The sequence below is a fragment of the Furipterus horrens genome, unplaced genomic scaffold (genome assembly GCF_987537825.1).
Source record: "Furipterus horrens unplaced genomic scaffold, mFurHor1.1.pri manual_scaffold_8, whole genome shotgun sequence".
NCBI lineage: Eukaryota > Metazoa > Chordata > Mammalia > Chiroptera > Furipteridae > Furipterus > Furipterus horrens.
Window position 1 is genome coordinate 102,760,623 of NW_028327178.1, and position 20,210 is coordinate 102,780,832.

Genomic DNA, 20,210 nt, shown 5'->3' on the forward strand with positions numbered 1-20,210 from the left:
CCATGATGCTCAGTGAAATAAGCCAGGCGGCGAAAGACAAATATCATATGATCTCACTAATCCAGGAACCTAATGAACAAAACAAACAAACGAGCAAAATAGAACCAGAGGCATGGAAACAAGGGACAGACTGACAGTGACCAGAGGGGCGGGGGGAGGGGGAGAAGGGGCGAAAGAAGGGGAGGGGTTTAATCAAGGAACTAGTATAAATGACCCATGGACGTGCACACTGGGGTGGGGACTGACTGTGGGAGAGGGGCTGGGATGGAGGAGCAGGGAGAGCAGTGGGGGAAAGATGGGGCAACTGTAATGGAACAACAATAAAAAAAGAAATTAAAAAAATAAAAATAAGCAAGTAAATAAAAAATTTTTCTCTTAAAAAGAGAAAAAGAAGAGGAAAAAGAATGTAGGTCCTGGGCTGCCTCTAGAGACTTGGATTCTGTGGTCTGGGGGACAGGCCTGCTGCAGGTTGAGGTGCTGACCTAGGGCTTGCCTTTGGGGTTAAGGAGACTGTGGCTGCTCCCTGACAAGACTCACAGGTCCCCGGAGAAGAAATGCCCTCCAAGATCACAGAGCCCAGCGATGTGCTCCCGTTATGCAGACAAGGACATCAGAGAAGTTGAGTGACTTGCCGGAGGCCACACAGCTGGCAAGCAGCAGAGGTGTGTCTGGGACAGTTGACAGACAGATGGAGAGGTAACTGCCAGTTCAAGTAACAAGCGGTCAGACATCAGAGAGTGGGGGTAGGCTCAGGACGAGAGTTGAATTTCATTCCAGGAATCTAATCCTTCTGAATGGGAGAAGGAGGAGTGTTTCCTTGCCATTGGATAGTGTTAAATGATTCCCCACGGACTCCTGCTCAGTTCATTTTTTTGAAAAAAGGGACCCTGCTCTTTGGGATGCCCTAACCAGCCCAGGGCACCCTAGCCTCGCAGCGAGCCCCTTCCTGCAGCCCAGTGGCCTTGCTATACCCCTGTATGTGCCGACTGGGACACACACCACCGGTACTAGATGCATTGAAATCTGATTTTCTCACCCTCACTGCACAGTGGAATCACCTTGGGGGCTCTGAAAAATACCGATCCCTCTGTGCCACCCCCAGAGATTCTGATTTAATTGGTCTGGGAACAGGGGGTGGCCTGGCTTTAGGTCTTTTAAAGATTCTGAGACGATTCTCACGTGTAGCCAAGACTGGTTTCACCATACGGGGACAAAACATCATATCACGTTAATTCAGAGTGAGAAGGTGCGAATTCAGAGTGAGGATTTCCAATTCTCCTTCCAACCTCAGACGTCCTAAAGGGGAAAGTCCCAGTTTGAAGCTAATGGAACTTCAAACACTTCTCCAAAGCACATACATCTGCCTTTCTAAGCCAAGGAGAGCAGTGTCAGGCTCCAGCATCTGGCTAGAATTTCAAAACATGATTCATGGCAAATGGTACCAATTCTTTGTGATGTTTAATTTCCTCTGGAAACAACTTGATTTAGGGAAAAGAAATGAATTAATTTAAAGAAGAACAAAAGCAAGTCCCTATGTTAGGAATTTTCCCTGGGCCTAGTGGTGGTCCTCACACTTACGTCTCCCTCTGCCAACAGAGATTAGCTCAGAGATGAGCACATGACCCAAGTGCGTCCAATCAGAGCCAATCCTGGGATTTTGCTGGAACAACCAGGAATAAGGGCCTCTCATCCTGCTGTTTTTGGTGCTTGCAGGATGGAGTTTGGAGACAATGTCATTTCAGAGAGGGGACGTGGCCTGTCCGAGGCCACAGGCACTAGCTGGAGCTGGGATTTGAACCATGCCCATCTGTCTCCAAGGGTAGTGCAACTCCTAAGTAAACTACGTATCTGGTGAATTCACGGGGATCCTTCATTTTAAAACCTCCCTTCGAGCCTTCATATGGTGTTTGCTTAAGGAAAATTCAATAGCCTCCTATAAAATAGAGCCCAGGTGGGTATCCTTAAAAATCGGAGAGAAGACACTGCAGTCATCCTTCAGCACATTGTGAGCATCAGAGAAGATACTTGGCTGTTTGTAAAAAATGTGGTGCCTTGTTCCCTTCAGTCTGGGATGATAAGAACCTTCTGGTTCGAGTTGCAGCTAGACATTTCAGAGTTTCTAATCCGCTCCCCACTGAAAAAAAAGTGTGATGTTAGCTTTCTGCCAACTGTGACTAGCCTCTGAATTCATTCAGCCATCCCTTCATTCAGCACAATTTTGTGGACAGCCTACCCGGAGGCAGGCACAGAACACGGCAGACGAGTCCTGCCGTCTGGGGGCTCACAGCCCGTGGGGCAGGGGAAGGCACACCGTAATTAGATAATGGCTTAAGGTGAAATTATAATGGAAACACAGAACCTCGAAAACCATCCCTGGGGATTTGACCTCTTCGGACATCAGAGAAAGCTTCCCAGAGGAGGTAACACTTGATGTGGGAGCTGCAGGATGAGCCAGCAATAACTGGGTGAAGAAGAGGGGAAAAGCATTCCGGGCAGAGGGAACAGCATGTGCAAAGGCCTGAGGCAGAAGGACTTTAGTCAGATGAAGTGAGTGTGGCTGCACTCAGAAAGCCAGAGACTGTGATGGGAGACGAAGTAAGAGAGGTGAGAGGGGTGGGGGGTCCGGAGCCTTGTAGGCCACTGGGAGGAGGCTTACTCCCTCCCCGGCAACCCATTCACCAGTGCATATGGAAAACTCGAGAAAGATAACAAAACATCCACACAATTAGGATTGTTGATAACTTGAGGAGCGTGAGTTACCTAAGGAGAAAAGGGAGGAGAGCAAAAAGAGGAAGGCAAAAGCCTGAGGATAAAAGGAAGAAGCACGCAAGGGGAAAGCTATAGAAAGGGGAGAAGAGAGATGTGCCGGCTCAGGGCCTGGGCTTGGGAGGTGCAGCCTGGCTTCAAACACTGCCCTGCCACCTCTTAGCTCTACCCTGGCATGTGTAACTCAACCTCTCTGCGGCTCAGTTTCCTCGTCTGTAAAGTGGGGATAATAACAGTGCCTTCCTCCTAGGGCGCTGTGAGGGCTAAATGAGTTATGAACACCTGTAGAGTGGTAGGTGAGTGTTAGCTATATGGGTGTCCTCAGAGAAAGAGGCTGGGTCGTGCCCTCTAAACTCTCAGAGTCCTTAGTGGGGACAGGTCGAGGAGGAGCAGTGACTGAGAGGACAGAGGGCCCATGGTGCTGGGCTAGTATGGGACAGGCTTTGGAGGGTGACTAAGGAATCTCCCTGGGAGACCCAAACGCCTCCTCCCTTAAGTGAGAATGTCTCATATCTAGGAGACAGTCAGGTTCTACACTTTTCTGAGCAAAAAGGAAGGGGCTCTGGCCACATCCCTAATTAGAAACCTCCAGTTCAGGGGAGACAGTTCCCACAGTGATGAACTTCAGAATCCAAAAGCAGGGACCAAGGGCCCATCATGAGAGGAAGGACATCAGCTTTGGGAAGTCAAGGGAAGGGTATTTAAGCCAAGTCCTAAAAGATGAGTTAAGGAGGCCAAGAGGATCAGGGTAGGTGCTGCAAGATTATCCTAGTCGACATAGTATGGGCAAAGGTCCTGAGGTGAGACCCAGAATGCTGTCCTGAGGGTATCAGGAAGGAGACAGGGAGCCATACGACGTGTGTGTAATATGAAGGTGGGTTCTTACAGACCCTTAGTGGCCAGATAAGGATTTTGGAAGTTATCCTGATAGCAATGAGAAGCCATGATGGGATAATGCCTCTCCCTACAGATGCTTTCCCTCACCCCCATCCGAAAACTCTGTACAGATAGAGTGGGCAAGATTGGAGGTAGGCTCTGCATGGAGTGATTTCACTGTACCTGCATGGCAACATTCCTTCATTCATTTATTCGACAAATTTTTATTTGGTAACTCCTCTATGCTAGGCACAGTGTTAGCACTGGCAAGACAGACGTAAAAGCTGACCAAGTTCCTCTCTGATGGAACCTACAATGTAGTGGGGAGAAGACAGACAAGAGCCCGTAAGCATATAAAACGCAGGGTGTGTAAAGGGCCGTGACAGAAAATAAAGGCAGGGAAAGGAGGGAGCATGAGGTTGGGAGGAGGTTGTCCTGTAACCATATACTCAGGGATGTGACCCGGCAAATTGTCCCCCCCTTCCGCTGAGTACGCCGTTGTAAGTAGAGTTTAAAGATGATTTTTAGCATCTCTCCACCCTGTGATCAATGAAACTCCCCAACTGGCACCAATAATGCATCTGGTGTGACCACAGTGACCAGGAGAGTTTTTCCACTTCCCCATGTGTTGCTGCCAGCCACACAGCTCCCGGGCTGGGGAGCCATAAGCCCTTGGCACCCTGCTCAGATCCTTGCCTAACACCGTTTGCCCTTCCCCGGGCAGCGGGGCGGGGAGGTTATCCCGGGCCCACCCGGGCTTTGGCAGCGCTGCCTCCCTGGGCCTGCGCCAGGTCAGCCAGCGAGGAAAAGGGGATTTAAACAAAGTTGACAACAGGCTGAAGGGCCTTTCGCTGGGGAGGGGGGCGCGGTGGAGCCCTTCTTCAGCCACCTTCCCGAGGATCACGCCACCTCTGCCGGCACCTCCCGTGTAGATGGATGTCAGAAACAATAAGAAAAAGCGGCATAAGTAACAGAACCCCACTGGTTAAACAGAGGTCTGGGGACCTTCTGTGGTGCATTTCTTCCAAAACTGTTGCCAGGAGTTGCAGACAATGAAGTGTTAATGACACATAAGGGACAAGACACACAAAATAACGAATTGGGAACAAGAGTTCCGACTCTGAACATCAGTGTCCCAAATGTGCCTGCCAGAACCCCAACCGTGAACGCTACCAAAGTGTCCTGACCTTGAACCTCAGCATTCCGACTCCGAACATGAGTTCCAGCCTGGAACATCAGCATTCCGACCCTGCCCACTGCAGTTTCGATCACGAGTAGCAAAGCTCTAGCCACATACCCTTTGGGTCCAATTACGGATTTGAGGAATCTGACAATGGATGGCAGGCTTCTGACCTTGAACCCCAGAGTTATGACCTTGAATGGCGGTGCTTCAACACAGAATATCAGAGCAGTGATCCTGAGTGGCAGAACTCCAACCTTGAACACCAGAATTCCAATTCCAGGCACTCTCATCTTTACCAAGAATTTCTGAATGCCCATGCTTCCCAGCTTGGATTTGTAGGGCTGACATCACTTCGCAGGGACATGAAGTTTAGTTCTACACAATAAACTCTACCACAGGCCCACGGCCCCTAAATATAAGCCAAATGTTCAGATGATGAGGAGGAGGAGAATCCAAGTGATAAAAATAATCCCAGTTTACATCTGTTGCGCGTCAGGCACTTTGCTGAGCTCTTTATATGCTTTTATGTTATTTGTTTCTCTGGACAAGCTCAGGGAATTTATTATTCCCATTGTGCAGATGAGGGACCTGAGACTCAGAGCCAGTCCAGCTTGCTGACTCAGTACCCGGTGCTCTTTCCAGCCACGACAGAAGCTTTTCCTTCCTGCTCTGGTTGAGGCTGGGCAGGGGAACATTGGATCCTTTTCGCTAATAAGTTAAGGATTTACCGTGAATTTCACCGAGTTGTGTTGCCACCCACCAGGTGTGAGTTGCCTTGGGTTTTGAAGCCAAGTCGCAGCTGGGTGGAACAGTCATTCACTCAACAAACACGTGTCACCCTGTGCTGGGTTTGATGCTTCTGTCCCCCAAGCTCTGCTCTCTTCCCCTCCCCCTTCCTGATGGGAAGGACTCAGAGGCCAAAAATGACTCTCCTCCCATTGCTCCCCATCCGAAGGCTCTGTGATTCCGGGATCAAAAACTGGAGCCCCAAGGGCTGACTGTGGTCCCCAGACATGTGTTGTTTGGCCCACTCACATGTTTTAATTTTTTTAAATTATTTGCCAACATTCAAGTTGAGATACCTCACATGAAAATTAAAATTTCTGGCTGGGCCCAGAAAGGGACCCAGCTTGGAGCTGAATAGCAGCTGCTTTTTTAGATGGAGTGTATAGCCCGGTTCACCACAGTCCCCACCGCTCCCTGCTGCCCCCTTGACACTAAAGCTGAGTGTGAACTGGCTTCCTTATTGAACTTGCCCTACCACCAACTGCTTCCATCCAACTGCTTCACTTGTTAACACCGCCTGTCCGGCCCCTGCAGCCATCTGAGTTTGAGGTCCCTGCTCTGACCTCTGTGTCCCTAGGCAGGGAGCTTGAAGAGGCAATTTTCCTTGATAGATTCTGAGGTGCCTTCTACTCCTCCCCTAGGCCTTCTGAGTCATTCTCCCCAGAGGGCAGGGCTGGCTTCCTGGGGTGCAACCTACATAGTCACACAGGGCCCTGTGCTCAGAAGGGGCCCACTTGGCTTAATACTTCGCTGCCTCCATGAATTTTTGAACAAGGGGGCTGCATTTTCATTTTGCACTGCACCCCCACAAATTCTGTAGCTGGTCCTGCCAGTGGATCACTCAGTACTAGGAGCACACAGCACACACAAGCGTACCACACATAACACACATACAACACACAGCACACACAACAGACACAACATAACACCACACACAATGCACATACAATGCACATGCACCACAGACTTCTCAATCTGTCTGGAAGACCACCTCTTGGCTTGACCTATTCTCCCAGTCATGAGACCAGTAAGGGCCTAAAATTTTTATACAGGGGTGGGGGCTTTGGGGCAGCAACCTGGAGGGAGGGAGAGGGGATTAGGGGACTTGCCTGTGGTTGCATTTGCAGAGAGCTTTATGGGGTGTCTAAGTCCCCCACCCTCTAGCCTCTCCTTGGCACAGACGTTGCATGAAGAGTTTGAGCAAGCAAGGTGTCATCAGCCAGATTAAGGCAAGGTTTAGGGTAAATGCTCTTTCCTCTCTCCCGTTTGAGAAAGGGAAGGAAGAAGGAAAACCGGCAAGCATCTGTGCTTGGCCACACAGTGCTGGGCACACAGCACACACAACCCCTGCCCCAGACCCCCCCACACACACACACTCTGGCATAGGTGAGCGCCCCTGTCTTTCTTGCCTGGCAAAGGCACTATGCTTACTTTCCAGCTAAGGAAACTGAGGCCCAGAGAGATGAAGGGTCTGTCTCGTAGCTCCTGGGTGGCAGTGTCAGGACTGTAAACCCAGTGGCCCAGAGTTCTTTCCTCTCATCCCACCAGGGAGACGGCATTGAGAGGAGGGAAACACTGGGGAAGAGGAAGGAAAGGACGGCCGCCCCAAGTGGGCCTTAGTCTCAAAATAAACCGGAGACATTTTATCACAGAAAGAGCATAAACGCCACTGGTCCAAACTGATCTCTCAGGGTCAGGGAGGGCCTTTCTGAAGAGGTGACATGTGCACAAAAATCTGAAGGGTGAGAAGGGGCAGCTGGCATTGCAAGATATGGAGCCAGAGGCCCAGAGAGGTTACGTGATTTGCTCAAGGTCATGCAGCTAACTTGTGCTTTCCCTCCCTCCCTCCTGTCCTGCACCCGCCCTCTGACACAGCCCCTCCTCTGCATCAGGCCCCGAGGACACTTTAGAACACAGGTCTGCAAACGTTTCCTATAAATGCTGTTGTTACCAAAAGCAGCCTTAGGTAATGGGTACACGAATGTGGCAGATGTACCAAGAAAACTTCATCTATAAACCAGGCAGCCCACCCACCCTGCTTTAGAGCACAGAAATAAATAAGATATAGTCCTAGACTTGGAGAATGTTCTGCTTTAATTGGGGAGATAAAACAAGAGGGAATGTGCTAAACGGTGCACGGGAGGTAGAGACAGAGAATTTGTAGAAAAAAGATAATTTCTGCAGCTCGGGAAGGAAAAAGATCAAGTGCAGATTGTCAGAAAGGGTCAACCACACTGAAAGGTCCTCTTTGACCATGCCCTGTTATTAGCTCTTAAAACACTTTGCTTCTTTCCTTCACAGCATACACATTACACTGTGTGGTTATTCCTCCATTTAATGTTTTACTTGTTTAATGTCTAATTTTCTCCAGTAGCCTGTAAGATCCATAATGGTTGTGGATTCTTTTTTGCTAGCTTACATTTAGTCTTCCCTCTCTTGGAAACAGGACTTGGATTTTTCTTTGGGGAACCCCCTCATTCCCGTTTTCAGTTTCATCCCCAGCTCCAGCTATTGGCATGTGATCCATATAGGGCTAAGTGATTGGTTCAGGGATGAGCCAATGAAAATTGGCCTTGGGATTTTGTTGGAACTACTGGGAAAGAGGCTTGCATTTTCACCACCGCCCCCCCCCCCCCGCCCGCCCCCAGGATGGAAGTCTGGAGTTGCTGGAAACAATCTTCCCAATCTTATTGGCATATCCTGCTGAGAAGCCACCACAGAGAAGGAGGGAGAGCTTAGAGATATTGAAAACCAGGTCTCTATGACTATTTGAGCCCCTGGATTCCCCTCCCTAAAGTCTTCTTTAATCAAGGACTTTTCAATTTTATATATATATATATATATATATATTTTTTTTTCCCCTTAAGTCCACATGAGCTGCATTTTTGTCACCTATAGCCCAAGGAATCCTAACTAATAGATAGATACACAAGTGCTTCTCAAGCACCCCGCATGGTTCCTGGCATATAGCAATAAATGTTTGTTATACAAAGAACAGGTGGCATTAAAGCAGGACCTCAAAACATGCACATACACCCACATAAAGTTATAAGATCACAGAAACCTAGAAAGGAAGCTCGAAACCAAGAGGATTGTCTCAAGAATAGGAGGGAACGACTGAGTCAAATTGCAGTCAGTATTTCAAGGAACAATAAAAGATGTGTAAACTTATCCAAGGCAGAGGAGATAAAAGAAAATCGATCCATTCAAAGAGACAATGGGAACTCCAGACGTGAGAAGCAGATGGGAGGCTGGTTCAACATTATCATCTTATCTCTGCCTTTCTTTCTGCTTCTCACATGCCCGGACTGGGCAATTACAGGCTGCCTCTTTGGTACAACTGGAGCTGCAAGGACTCTGAGAAGTAGTGCTGGCCAAGGTCAAGGGCCCCAAGGATCATCCAGGCCTTGGAAAGACTCTGGGAAGGGCCCTAGATAGCAATTACTGAAATGCGGTAGTTTATTTTTAGAATCTGTTTGATTCCAGGTCCATTACCTGGCGGACGTGAGTGATAGCGTGGAAACGGCAATCGTGACATTATTGTCTCAAAGACATAGTCTGCCTGCCAGGCCATGGTGGAGACCAGCCTTGCTGCAAAGTAAAATGGAGTGATCAGGGGGCGAGGGAACACCTCACATGTCTAATTCAGTCCTGCCTCCTCTCTGTGAATGGAAGGCAGGAGGTCACCTCTTCCTGGCCCAGGAGGTCGAAGTGGGCAGGTGGAGACAAGGAAGGTGGGAGGAGATGGAAGGCTACATTGGGACACCTTTGCCTTGTGAGGGAGACCCCTCTGACCAGGCGTCATAAGATCATGTAAATTTGCCCATTTATTTACCTACTTAACTACAACAACACCAATACTAGTTAACTTGTACTGGACACTTGCTGAGTGCCAGGCACTACTCTGAATGCTTCATATAGAGCCGGTTATTGTGAGGGTTCCCCAATTACGGACCAGGAAACTGATCAGAGAAGTTAAGTCATGCACCTTAGGGCACACAGCTCAAAAGTGCTGGTTTCAGAGCCTGCTCTCTTAAGCACTCCTCTCTGTGGGTCAGTCCTGGCATCCCCGGAACAACCCATAAGCTAGTCTTCACAGCGTTTGTGTGAGGAAGGTCTGAACGCCGGGTTTCCAGCGCAGAGAGGAGGGAGTAGTCGGCGCACCGCTGGAAGGGGATGTGGGTGGCAGAGGGAGGGAGAAGTTGGTCCTCAAAAGGTGGGAAGAGACAGGCTGCAGGTAGACAAGAGGAAGAAGAGCGTGCAAAGCAGAAGCATCAGCTTGGGCAAAGGTGTGGAGCGGGACTGGGGAAGGATGAGTATTCAACAGATGCCAAAGGATGGGTGGGGTGGGAGCAGACCGTACCTTGGGGCAGGGGTGGGAAGAGTGAAGGTGGGGATGAAAGCCTTGATGCTTAGGGTGAGGGGCTCAGACTTTATCCTGGGGGCAGTGAGCGTGTATCATTTTATAAGAATAATACTTTTTTGAGAAGGAGCTTATTTATCTGGCAGGATTGTCAGGAGGATTAAGTGAGACAGTAACAATTAAAAACGGTCTTGGGGGGCTTATCTATGTGTCAGACCCTAGTTCCAGCGCCCTGCATGCATTAACTCGTTTATTTCTGGCAGTCGTGCGATGAGGCAGGCACTGCTGTTGTGCCCATTTTATGAGAAAAGGAACCGGGGCACAGAGAGATGCAGTAGTTTGCAGTAGTGGTTAGTGAGCAGAGGTCAAACGTTGGACTGGGGCGGTCCAGTTCTAAAATCAGGGCTCCTACCCAGAATGCAATGAGGTATAGAAGTCCACAAAGTGGCGGGTGTGGAGCTGGCGCTGAATGTGTGCTTGTTTTCTTTCCGTTAACTAGGCTTTGGCCAAGCCGCCCCTTTAGCCATCGCTTTTTCCTCCTAAGCATTTCCACGTTTTCTAGCTTATCAGAGACTTTCAAAAATGCTGAGAGACCAGCTGCCAAAGTCTCTCATCCTGGACAAGCATCCCAGAGAAATGGAAAGATCCCTGAGCTTCGAGGAGGGTAACGGTAGGGTGAGAGAGGTCTGGAAATGGCCCCTGGCATCTTTTACCAACTTGCTGTGAGGAGCAGGCCAGTCCTTGAAGCACCCTCTGCATTTCCCATTATCAGATCAGGATACTGGATTTATGAAGCGTGGCTTCAATGCTTTACATGCACGATCGTAATTCACCTCTGGGCAACCCTGTGAGGTGGGTTTTATTACATGTTCATCTACAGATTAGGAAATAGAAGCTATGGGAGGGGAAATGATTTGCACTAAGTCCACAGCTAGGGAATGGCAGGGCTGAGACTCAAACCCAGGCCTGTGTGGTCCCACAGCCAGGATTCTGAATCTCTGGCATATTGTCTCCCAGAAATAAATACAAGCATCCAGGATGCCCGACCTGGGGCCAGCAAGAGCCTCAGCCAGACGACTCATGGCACCAAGAAACCCCATAAGTTCTGCTGGCTTCTTTCACTTTTTCCTGACGAGAATGCACGGATGCCCCCGTTTCGGGTCCAGGAAGCAGAAGCACCACCACACTGGCAGCATGGACTCCTAACAGGGCAGGCAGTGACCCTACAATCAACAGCGCAGCCGTAGGAGATGCTGCCAACCAGGGATGTAGCTAGAATAGAGAAATTCGGTGATGACACTAATAATTGCTATTGTCATTTACTGAATGCTTACCATGGGCTGGGCACTGGGCTAAGCTCTTCATGCAAATAACCTCTTAACAGCCCTACCTGGTGGGCTCCATTTCCCAGATGAGGAAACTGAGACTCCGAGAAGGAAAGGAATTTGCCCGAAGTCATACTCCCGGTGGGATGGAGCTGAGAAATGAACCACATCTGTCAGACTCCAGAGTTGATTCTTCATCAAGTCTGCGGTGGGCAAAATACTGACAGCTGTCCCTAAATCAAGACTACTCCCTCTTTTGAATATGAAAATTCACAATAATAAAGTACCTTCCATTTGCAAATTACATTTACATCTGAAATCTCACTGAATCATCAAAAGAGTCCAAAGAAGTGGGTCACCATTGAGCAGATGAGCTCACTGGGCTTGAATGATTCCAGGATTAAGAAACGCTGGCTTGGGAACCAGACCACCCTGGGCTCAAACTCTGGTTCTGCCATTTTCATTCCTTCAACAAATATTTACTGAGCACTTAGCTGTGTGGACTCGGACAAGTGATTTCACCACTTAGCGCCGCCATTTAGTTCTCTTTATAAGAGTCTTAATGCCATTCATCAAATGCATTCTCTCCCTCATCTGAAAACGCCAGGCTCATGTCGTGCTTCCCCAGGCTTCCCTGTAGAATGAGCATGTGACCTGATCCTGGCCAATGGGATTTCAGGGGGCTCTTGGGGGAAAGGTTTATCTCAGGGAAAACATGGCACATAGGATGAGAGGCCCCACGTCACTGGTTGGCTATCGTGTCTCAACACTGGAAGGCTGGAACTGGGCAGCCATTTTGTGACAGGAGGCATCAAGCCTGAGGACCAAGCCACCTGCAGGAGCTGGAGGAGCCAAAAGATGAAAAGAATCCAGACTCCTGATGGTACCACGGAGCCATTATCCCGAAAGCAGCTACCTTGGAACACTTCCCGTTAGGTGAGATGATACATCTTCCTCCTTCTAGAAGCCACTTCAAGTATTTTATTCTGTTACTTGCAGCCCAAATGGGCAGACTTTCTGGATTGTTGCTGATGGGATTTCAATGAGATGGTGCGTATAAAGTTCCATGAATCGGTGCCTGGCACAATAAACAGCAGCTACTCAGGATATTAAGGAATTATCTTAGGGCTTGAACCCTGAGGCTGTTCTGAGGAATACAGACGCTCCTAGCCTGGTGAATTCGTTCCTGTTCTCTCCTCTACTGAGAAAGCCTGTGGTTTTCTGAGAAAGCGGAAACCCAATGGCGGCCCAGCACCGAAACGCTATCACTTTGTTGGGGCTGACCCCAGTTCCAAACAAGAATCAATCACACTGCCTTTTGCCTAATGGATTTTGATTTTCACTCCCCTGACGGCGAAGGCTAGTGCCTGAGCTTTGGTTCGTCTCTGTGTTGCCAGAACAGCCCATCAATTATTAACAGCGACGGCTCAGCCTCCCAGTCCTGCTATCAGCAGGAAGGGGTTTGCGGCAGCTCGGCCCACCCAGCCGCCGAGAAAGAACTTGCGCCTTATTATTTATAACAACAGGCCCCACTTCCTACCGAGAGAAAGTCTGGCAAACACTCAAGATGACCCTGCAAGGGGGGCCGTTTATCTCCACTTCACAGATGGGGGGCTGGCGCTTGGAGAGTTGAAGGACTTGCTTAAGGCCAGAAACTGGGGAGGGTGCTGGACCTGGGACTGAACCCCGGGTCTGTTCTTGCTCTTCAACATGGGAGATATGGTCATTTCTGTATCTCACGACCGACCACCCAGTAATGGTCCTCCATTTTACCCTCTCCTTCTGTGGCCTCTGAGAAGGTTCCACAGGCTTTGTCGCCTGACTAGCAAGGCATCCAAATTGCTGAGGTGAGGTGGGGGGTGGGGGAGGGGTGAGGTGAACACAGGGAACTGGGTTGCAGGTGGGCAGTGAGGAAGAAGTGACACATTCCCCAAACCCTGAGACAGAGTGATTGCTTAATCTATTCATTTCTTCTATATTTCGTTATTTGAGTTTCTCTGTGCCAGGGACCGTGTTGGATGCTGGGAATAGAGCAGTAAATCCACTCTTGTGTGGGAGAAACAGAGAAAGAAAAGGAAGCAGATATCATTTCAAGTGGTGCTTCAAGCCTGTGCAGCAAAGACACTGCATCCTGTGACAGAGACAAAGGGGAAGGAGGCTGTTTTAGACAGAGCTCCAAAAAGGTCTCTTTGGGGAGGAGATATTTGGGCAGGGGCCTACTCAAAGGAGAAATGAGGAGAAGTGGCTGGCCATGAGACAACATGAGAAAGAACATTCTAAGTAGCAGGAACAGCAAGTGCCAAGGTCCTGAGGTAGGATAAAGCCTGACCTGTTTAGGGAACAGCAAGGCATCCAACGGGACTGGAGTAAATGAACTAAAGGAGACTAGAAGAAATAAGCTCAGAGGAGTCATAGGCTTGGGTTCAGTATGGTCTGGTATGCCTGGCGAAGGTCTGGCTTTTATTCTGAGTGAGATGGGAAACCTATGGAGGATTTTGAGCAGATGAATAATGTGATCCAATTTACATTTTGAAAAGCTCACTCTGGCTGCTGTGTGGGCAGTGGATTGCAAGGTGCAAAAGTGGAAACAGGGAGACTGGAGAGGAGACTACATCACTTATTCACTATGGAAAGAACAGGGTCTTTAAAATCACACTTGAGTTTGAATTTTTGGCTACTCCTGTGTTGCCTGCTGTGTGACCTCAGGCAAGTTACTTAACCTCTCTGAGCCTCCCTATTTGATAAAAGTGAGATAATAATAGAGAGTAGGTATAAGGACTGATTGTGTTGGTGCACTTTTTACACAGTAGGTGTTTGATCAATGAGAGTCAGGATTTCTATACTGAGAGCCAAGGAGCTTGCTTGCCTTCCCATTTCGGCTCTGGCTGCCGAATATCCTAGACCATCCATCTGCCAGGAATGTGTGCTGGCTGAGCCTGGAATCACAGAGAGGTCACAAAGCTGTCCCTGTAAGCGGATTAACCCAAAGGAGAGATGAGGCTGTTTATTCCCAAATGGTGTCTTTTGCAAGCCTGAGTTCCACATGCCAACCTAGACACTGCCCTCTGCTTGCTTCTTCTCTGGGAGGGTGACCCTCCCTTCCCCTGCCCCTCACTCTCCTGTCTTAGGGATGGGGCAGGGAGGAGGGAGGGTCATGTCTGGGCCCAAACAGGATGTGGAGGGCAGGAACCCATGTCAGGCCTGGAAATAGCAAAATAAGTCTGTTGATCCTAAGCCGGTTAAGGGTGAATGAACCTGTCTTACGAGGGAGGCTTTTTGGACATGAAACCTGGGGCAGGATTATGACCAGAGGTAGCCCACAGCCTCAGAAGAGAAAAATCAGACCCAGGAACCTGCCCTCTTTAGGACTGACAGGGAAGAGGGAAAACCTGCAGGCTTTCCTCCACGCTCCTACCAGCCACCCCCTCCTGCATCCCTTTTTAGAATCCTCTCCTCTGGGTAGTCAGATCAGGGGAAAGGACCCCACAGGGTCCTCTTCAGACCTGGCCCTGCATCTGAGCCTTTGGTGAAAAGCTGAACCGAGGGTTCCCACACAATGAGAGGCCAGGCTGAATGAAGGCAGCCCTAGCTAATACATCATGGCTGGCACGTAGACTTCCTTCTCCTTTTTTTCCCTTTTTCCATGAATACGCTGACCTACTCTGTACCCGTCCCCCCTCCCCCCCAACTCTGCTTTTTGGCCCTGTTCTCAGAAGGCGAGTTATGTCCAACACATCTTTTCCAACTTGGACTTCCTGGATTTTGACATCAATACCTCTCTTCTCTGGGCTCCCTCTGGACCCCGAATGAACTCCTTTATAGGGCTGAACGTACTGTGTCATTTATTCTGACACTCAGCACACTGGTCACAGGAAGACAGGCCCCTATCTCTTTAAGACAGTCGTGGATCCCAGTACAACACAGAGAAGTCGCTCCCATTCTGGCCTAGCTCCCACCCAAAGCCTCTCTCAGTCCCTTACACCTTACGTCTGGCAGCACACAAGACTCCCTGGCCCGCTGGGCGTAATCAAACTCATCCCTGCCTCTTTCTTCAGCTTTATTTTTCATGTTGCCTCATTTTTCTCTCCTATTTTGAAAATTTACATCTTCTACCAGTGGCCAACGTATCTTAACACCTGCATCAAGCCATTCTTGGAATAAACTCATCACATAAATAAAGAACAAACCAGGAGGTGACCCTTTGCCCACAAGCATTCACAGCGAGCTACAAGAGTCATGCATGTACACACCCACCCCTCAGAGTCCCTTTGCCTCATTTTTCTTCCTTATGTTAAAACTGCCTAGCCCTGGCCAGGTGGCTCAGTTTGTTAGAGCCTCATCCCATACACCAAAAGGTTGCAGGTTCGATTCCTGGTCAGGGCACATACCTAGGTTGTGGGTTTGATCGCCGGTCAGGGCTCGTGTGGGATGCAACAGATTGATGTCTCTCTTTCTCCCCCCACCCTCCTTTCTCTCTCTCTAAAATCAATAAACATATCCTTGGGTAAGGATTTAAAAAGAAAAAAACTGCCTGATAGTCTCTCCATGTCTTCCAAGCAAGTCTGTGAGCTGTTTTCACTCCCTCCTTGGGGCAAAGTGGGGTTATACATTTAGGGGTAAATTAAAATTGCAGGATGACACCCTGCCAGCTTGGGTCTGGGACTTCACAAGAGAGCATTATGTAGAATAGGCCAAACCCAACTCTCTGCTCCACCCCAGCAAGGCTTAACTGCCTCTCTGTACTCTCCTGCTCGTTTGCTGTGTCCATCTCTTGCCGTGTGGGTTTTTATAAGTCTCCGTAAATTCTTTTCTCCAACAAAGTTGGGCATAAGGAAATGAATAAAAAAAGGATGGGGTGGCCAATACTTCATAGGAACAGTCTGATGGGGTCGGTCCTTATCTCCAAGGTCTTCGTATGTGAAGACCAGAGTCCCCCAGCAGAGGTCACATATATCTGGGGACACAGGCAAAGTCCCCCAGCCCAGCAGCCCCCAGATCCCAGACTCACCTTGGCAGCCACAGAGGAATTGGGCTTCTCCAGTAGGTCCCAGAGCTTTTTCCTCTTTTCTGCGCAGCATGTGTTATCAAACTCCTCGCCCTCCCGCTCGCGTAGGGTCTCAGCCTCGCGCTTGAGCTCCTCGTTCATCTGCTCCTTCTTCTGGTGGTAGCGGGCCTGGCAGCAGGACTCCAGGTAGATTTCATCGATGCCCCAGTAGTCGAGCTCTTGGCTGAAGCTGAGAGCACACATCTCCTCCATCATGTGCAGCCGCCCAGTGCGGTAGAAGTTGAGGATGGAGGTGAAGGCGCCTGGATGGCGGTCGAAGAAGTACTCGTTGTCATCGAGGCTGTAGTCATCACACACTTCGAGCAGCGAGTCGTGCGTGTTGCAGTCACGGAGTTTGCCCAGCCGCGTGCGGGGCAGGCGGTCCAGGGTCCGCCAGAGTACTTCGTGCGCCAGGCCCCCGACGTTGAGGCGGACACGCCTCGAGCACGCCTTGCTGCGCACGATCTCCATGGGCTCGGGCGGCAGCGAGCTGGTGGAGCGGGAGCCATGCTTCGTCATGCCCGCCGGCATCGCTGGTCTGGCCACCCCCTCCCCCCCTGCCCCCCCCAGGCCGCTGTCACTGGACGGCAAGGCCAGCCGTCTCTGGGGAGGGGGGCAGGGAGCGCTGTGGGCTGTTCAGAGTGTAGGGGGCCACACAGGCGCGCGTCACAGCGGTCTTCTCACCTCCATCCCGACGGCTGCGAGGCAGAAAGCACACGCAGGTCAGCAAATAGGAAGGCACTGCCCCAGCCGGCCTTGACCTTCCCGGCGCTTAAGCGGCTCAGGGGGGCAGAAAGGCTGGGCGCTGTCCCTCCCGCCGGTGCTGAAGTCCGCCCACCCCATGGATGGAGTGAGGGGCCGCCCTGCGAAGCAGGCAGAGGGCCCCCAAGAGGCTCCCCAGGGACCTGGTAGGCCCCACCCGGGCTTCTATGGCCCAGGCCTGACCTGGCCGCCCGGGGCGCTGTCCGCCCCTTCGAGTGCTGAAACTCGCTTTTCTCTGGGTAACCCCGTCGAGTCCCGAACCTGGCCCCGAAATGGGGAGAAAGGGGAGCTGCATGAAAAACTTTCTTTTTTAAATAAAGACTTCGCGGATTTTCCTTCCCATTTTCCGGGATCATTAGGATTTGAGGGCTGGGGGATGGCAGCAGGTTTGCTTTTTCTAAACCTTAAAAGATTTGGGAGAATTTTGGAGGGTTTCAGGTGCCACCTGTCGGAGGTCACAAGAGACAGTGTGGTCACGACAGCCCCGCTGTCCTGGAGCAACCCCTCTCCCCAAGCCACAGGAGTATCTCTTGAGGTCGCTCCGGCGACGAGATGAGCCCTGAAGACGCAAAGCGTGGGTTCCCACATCGCCCTACCCCCGTGCCCCTGAACCCACCGCAGGAGGAACGCGCGGAGTCCTGGGGATCTACCTGCTCCGTCTTCCCCTCGCTCCTTCCCTGCCCCCTTCCTCTCCTCCTCCTCCTCCTGCTCCTCCTGCTCCTCCTCCTCCTCCTCCTCCTCTTCCTCCTCCTCCTGCTCCTCGCTCCTCTCCTGCGATGGCTTTTTATAACTCCGGGTTCTGCGCCTTTCCCGGGGCTTAGAAGGGAAGGGGTGGGGAAGGTGGGAGGCGGGGAAACGAGCTGAATTTTCTGGCCTTTTCAAAACGTGCCTTCCTCCTACAGCGCACTGGTGATTTCGGGGGCTCCTTCTGAGCCCCCAGGCAGTGAAACTCACGCCCTCTCTCCTCGCCCCGGAATGATATCGTGCGTCTCCCCAGGCCCCGGCCCTTGGCCGCACCCCACCCCACCCCCCAGCCTGGAGCCGCGGAGCCTAGGTAAACCAACAGGCCGAGCTGCGGGGCAGGCGAGTCCCCCACTCGTGTCTCCCTGCGCCCTCGCCGCGGGCCCCATGCCCCAACACTCACCCTCAGGGCGGCCGCCTCCCGGGGCCAGGGACCGCGCATCGCCCCGGCCGCCCCAGCGCCCCGGTCCGCGGGCAGAGGCGGACCCGGGGCCGGGCCGGGCCCGGCCTACGCCGGCCGGCCGGGAAAGCGACGCGCCGGGGCTGCAGGCGCTGCGAAGCCGGGTGCGCTCTCGGAGGCTGGGGGCGCAGGCGGACGCCGCGGGTGAGGGTGGCAGGACGGCTCCCGGGAGGCGCCTCCTGCTCCACCTCCTCCTCCTCTCCTCCTCCTGCTCCCGCGGCGGCGGCGGCAGCGGCGGCTGCTTTGGCGAGATCAACAAGTCGGGGCTGAGCTTCGGCTCCGCGCTCGCTGCGATTCTGTCCCACACTTGAGAGAGCCCGGAGTCCGGCACCGAGGCGGGACGGCGCCACCTGCGGGTAACCAGCGTGCCCGCCGCTTAACTCCTGCCTGCCCGGCCTGGCATACCGGTGAGGTCGGGGGCGGGCGGGGGGTTTGGGCGAGAAGGAGCCTGCCAGTCCTGACCTTTCCACCTGAGGTACAGCTGTGACCCAAACATAAACGCTGGGCACCTGGGCACCTCGTGGAGCTGGCTGGAGACAGAGCAAAAACAAAGTAAAGAATATCAGAGGGCTGTGAGCGCTGGCGGGGGGGAGTGGGGGCAGGCGGGGGAGGCGGGGATAATAAAGAAAAGGAGAGGGACAGAGGCAGGGGCTGGGGCCAGATTGCAACGTTAAACAGCCCTTGTTTTTATGAGTTTCCATTCTAGATTCTAAAATCTAATTCTAAAATAGATTCTGCTGGGGAAATGTGGACAATTAATACAGCAACCAATATGCAATGTGGCAGTTAGTGATAACGCTAAGAAGAAAAATAAAGCAGGGTGCGGCGGAAGAGGGAGTGAGGGGTGAGCTGGTTTACAAAGCCTGGCCATTCATTCATTCATTCGTTCACTCATTCATGTGATGTTGGACGGCTAGCTATTGAGTTTACTGAGTGCCAGGTCCTGTGGCAGGGTCGGTAAAAGAAACGTCTTCCCCTGGAGCGCCCGGTCCGATGGGGGAGACAGAATTGATCAATAGTCCCCAGAAGTAAGTATAGAACCAAAGGGTTTACCAGGAGAAGTAAGCAAGGTTTCCCTAAGGATGTCATAGTTATCCCCTCCCCCACCAGGTACTCATTTATTCTTTCAAATACACATTTACTGCATGGTAAGTAAATAGGTCCTGGGACATAGCAGTGAGCCCCCTGCTCTGGAGGAGCAAAGCTGTGAATAAGTCACTAGGCCCACAGGAAGGTCCTTTCCCTCTCTGACCCTTTTCTTCATTTGTCAATTTAAAGGGGTTTTTTCCATAGAGTGGAACATAATATTATTACATAGTTCTAATTTGTTCACTTCTCATCATCTCCATTGTCATGATCCTTGTTGAAGGTGCCATCATCTTGTGGGCAGAGGCCAGAGATGTGGCTAAAAATCCTCCAGTACATAGCACAGGCCCCCACAATAAAGAATTCTCCAGCCCTTTATGTCAATAGTGCCAAGGTTGAGAGGTCCTGGATTAATTTAATAGAAGGCAATGGTATGTCCTGATCTGGAGATGCTATTCTTTCAGCCAATAATTAGTGGGCACCTACTATGTGCTGAGCACTAATCTAGACACTGGAGATACAGTGAGAATGAAAAAGGTAGTTCTTATGCATGTTCTGGTGAGGAATACAGTTAATAAACAATAAAATAAATAAACTGATCATTCAGATTATGATAAATGCCATGAAGAAAGTAAACAAGAGGAAGTGATAGAGCATGCCTGAGAGAGGTGTCAGCAACTTTAGATAGGGTTGTCAGGCAGGGAAGGCATCCTGGAGGAGGTGATATCTCTAAGCTGAGAACCTGAGGGCAGGGAGCAGACAACTGTGTAAAGTTCTGAGGAAGGGCATGCAGGCAAGGGAACCTGAAAGAGCAAAAG

General features: G+C 51.0%; 1 protein-coding gene across 1 annotated transcript in view; it reads right to left on the reverse strand.

The window, feature by feature from the left end:
* Positions 1-16,905, reverse strand: part of KCNB1 (potassium voltage-gated channel subfamily B member 1) — a 73,124-nt gene extending 56,219 nt beyond the window's left edge. The window contains exon 1 of the mRNA XM_090286548.1: positions 16,308-16,905. Within this exon, the coding sequence (XP_090142674.1) occupies positions 16,308-16,874 (567 nt within the window). The 5' untranslated portion in view covers positions 16,875-16,905. The remainder of the gene's footprint in view (positions 1-16,307) is intronic.
* Positions 16,906-20,210: the final 3,305 nt, after the last annotated feature.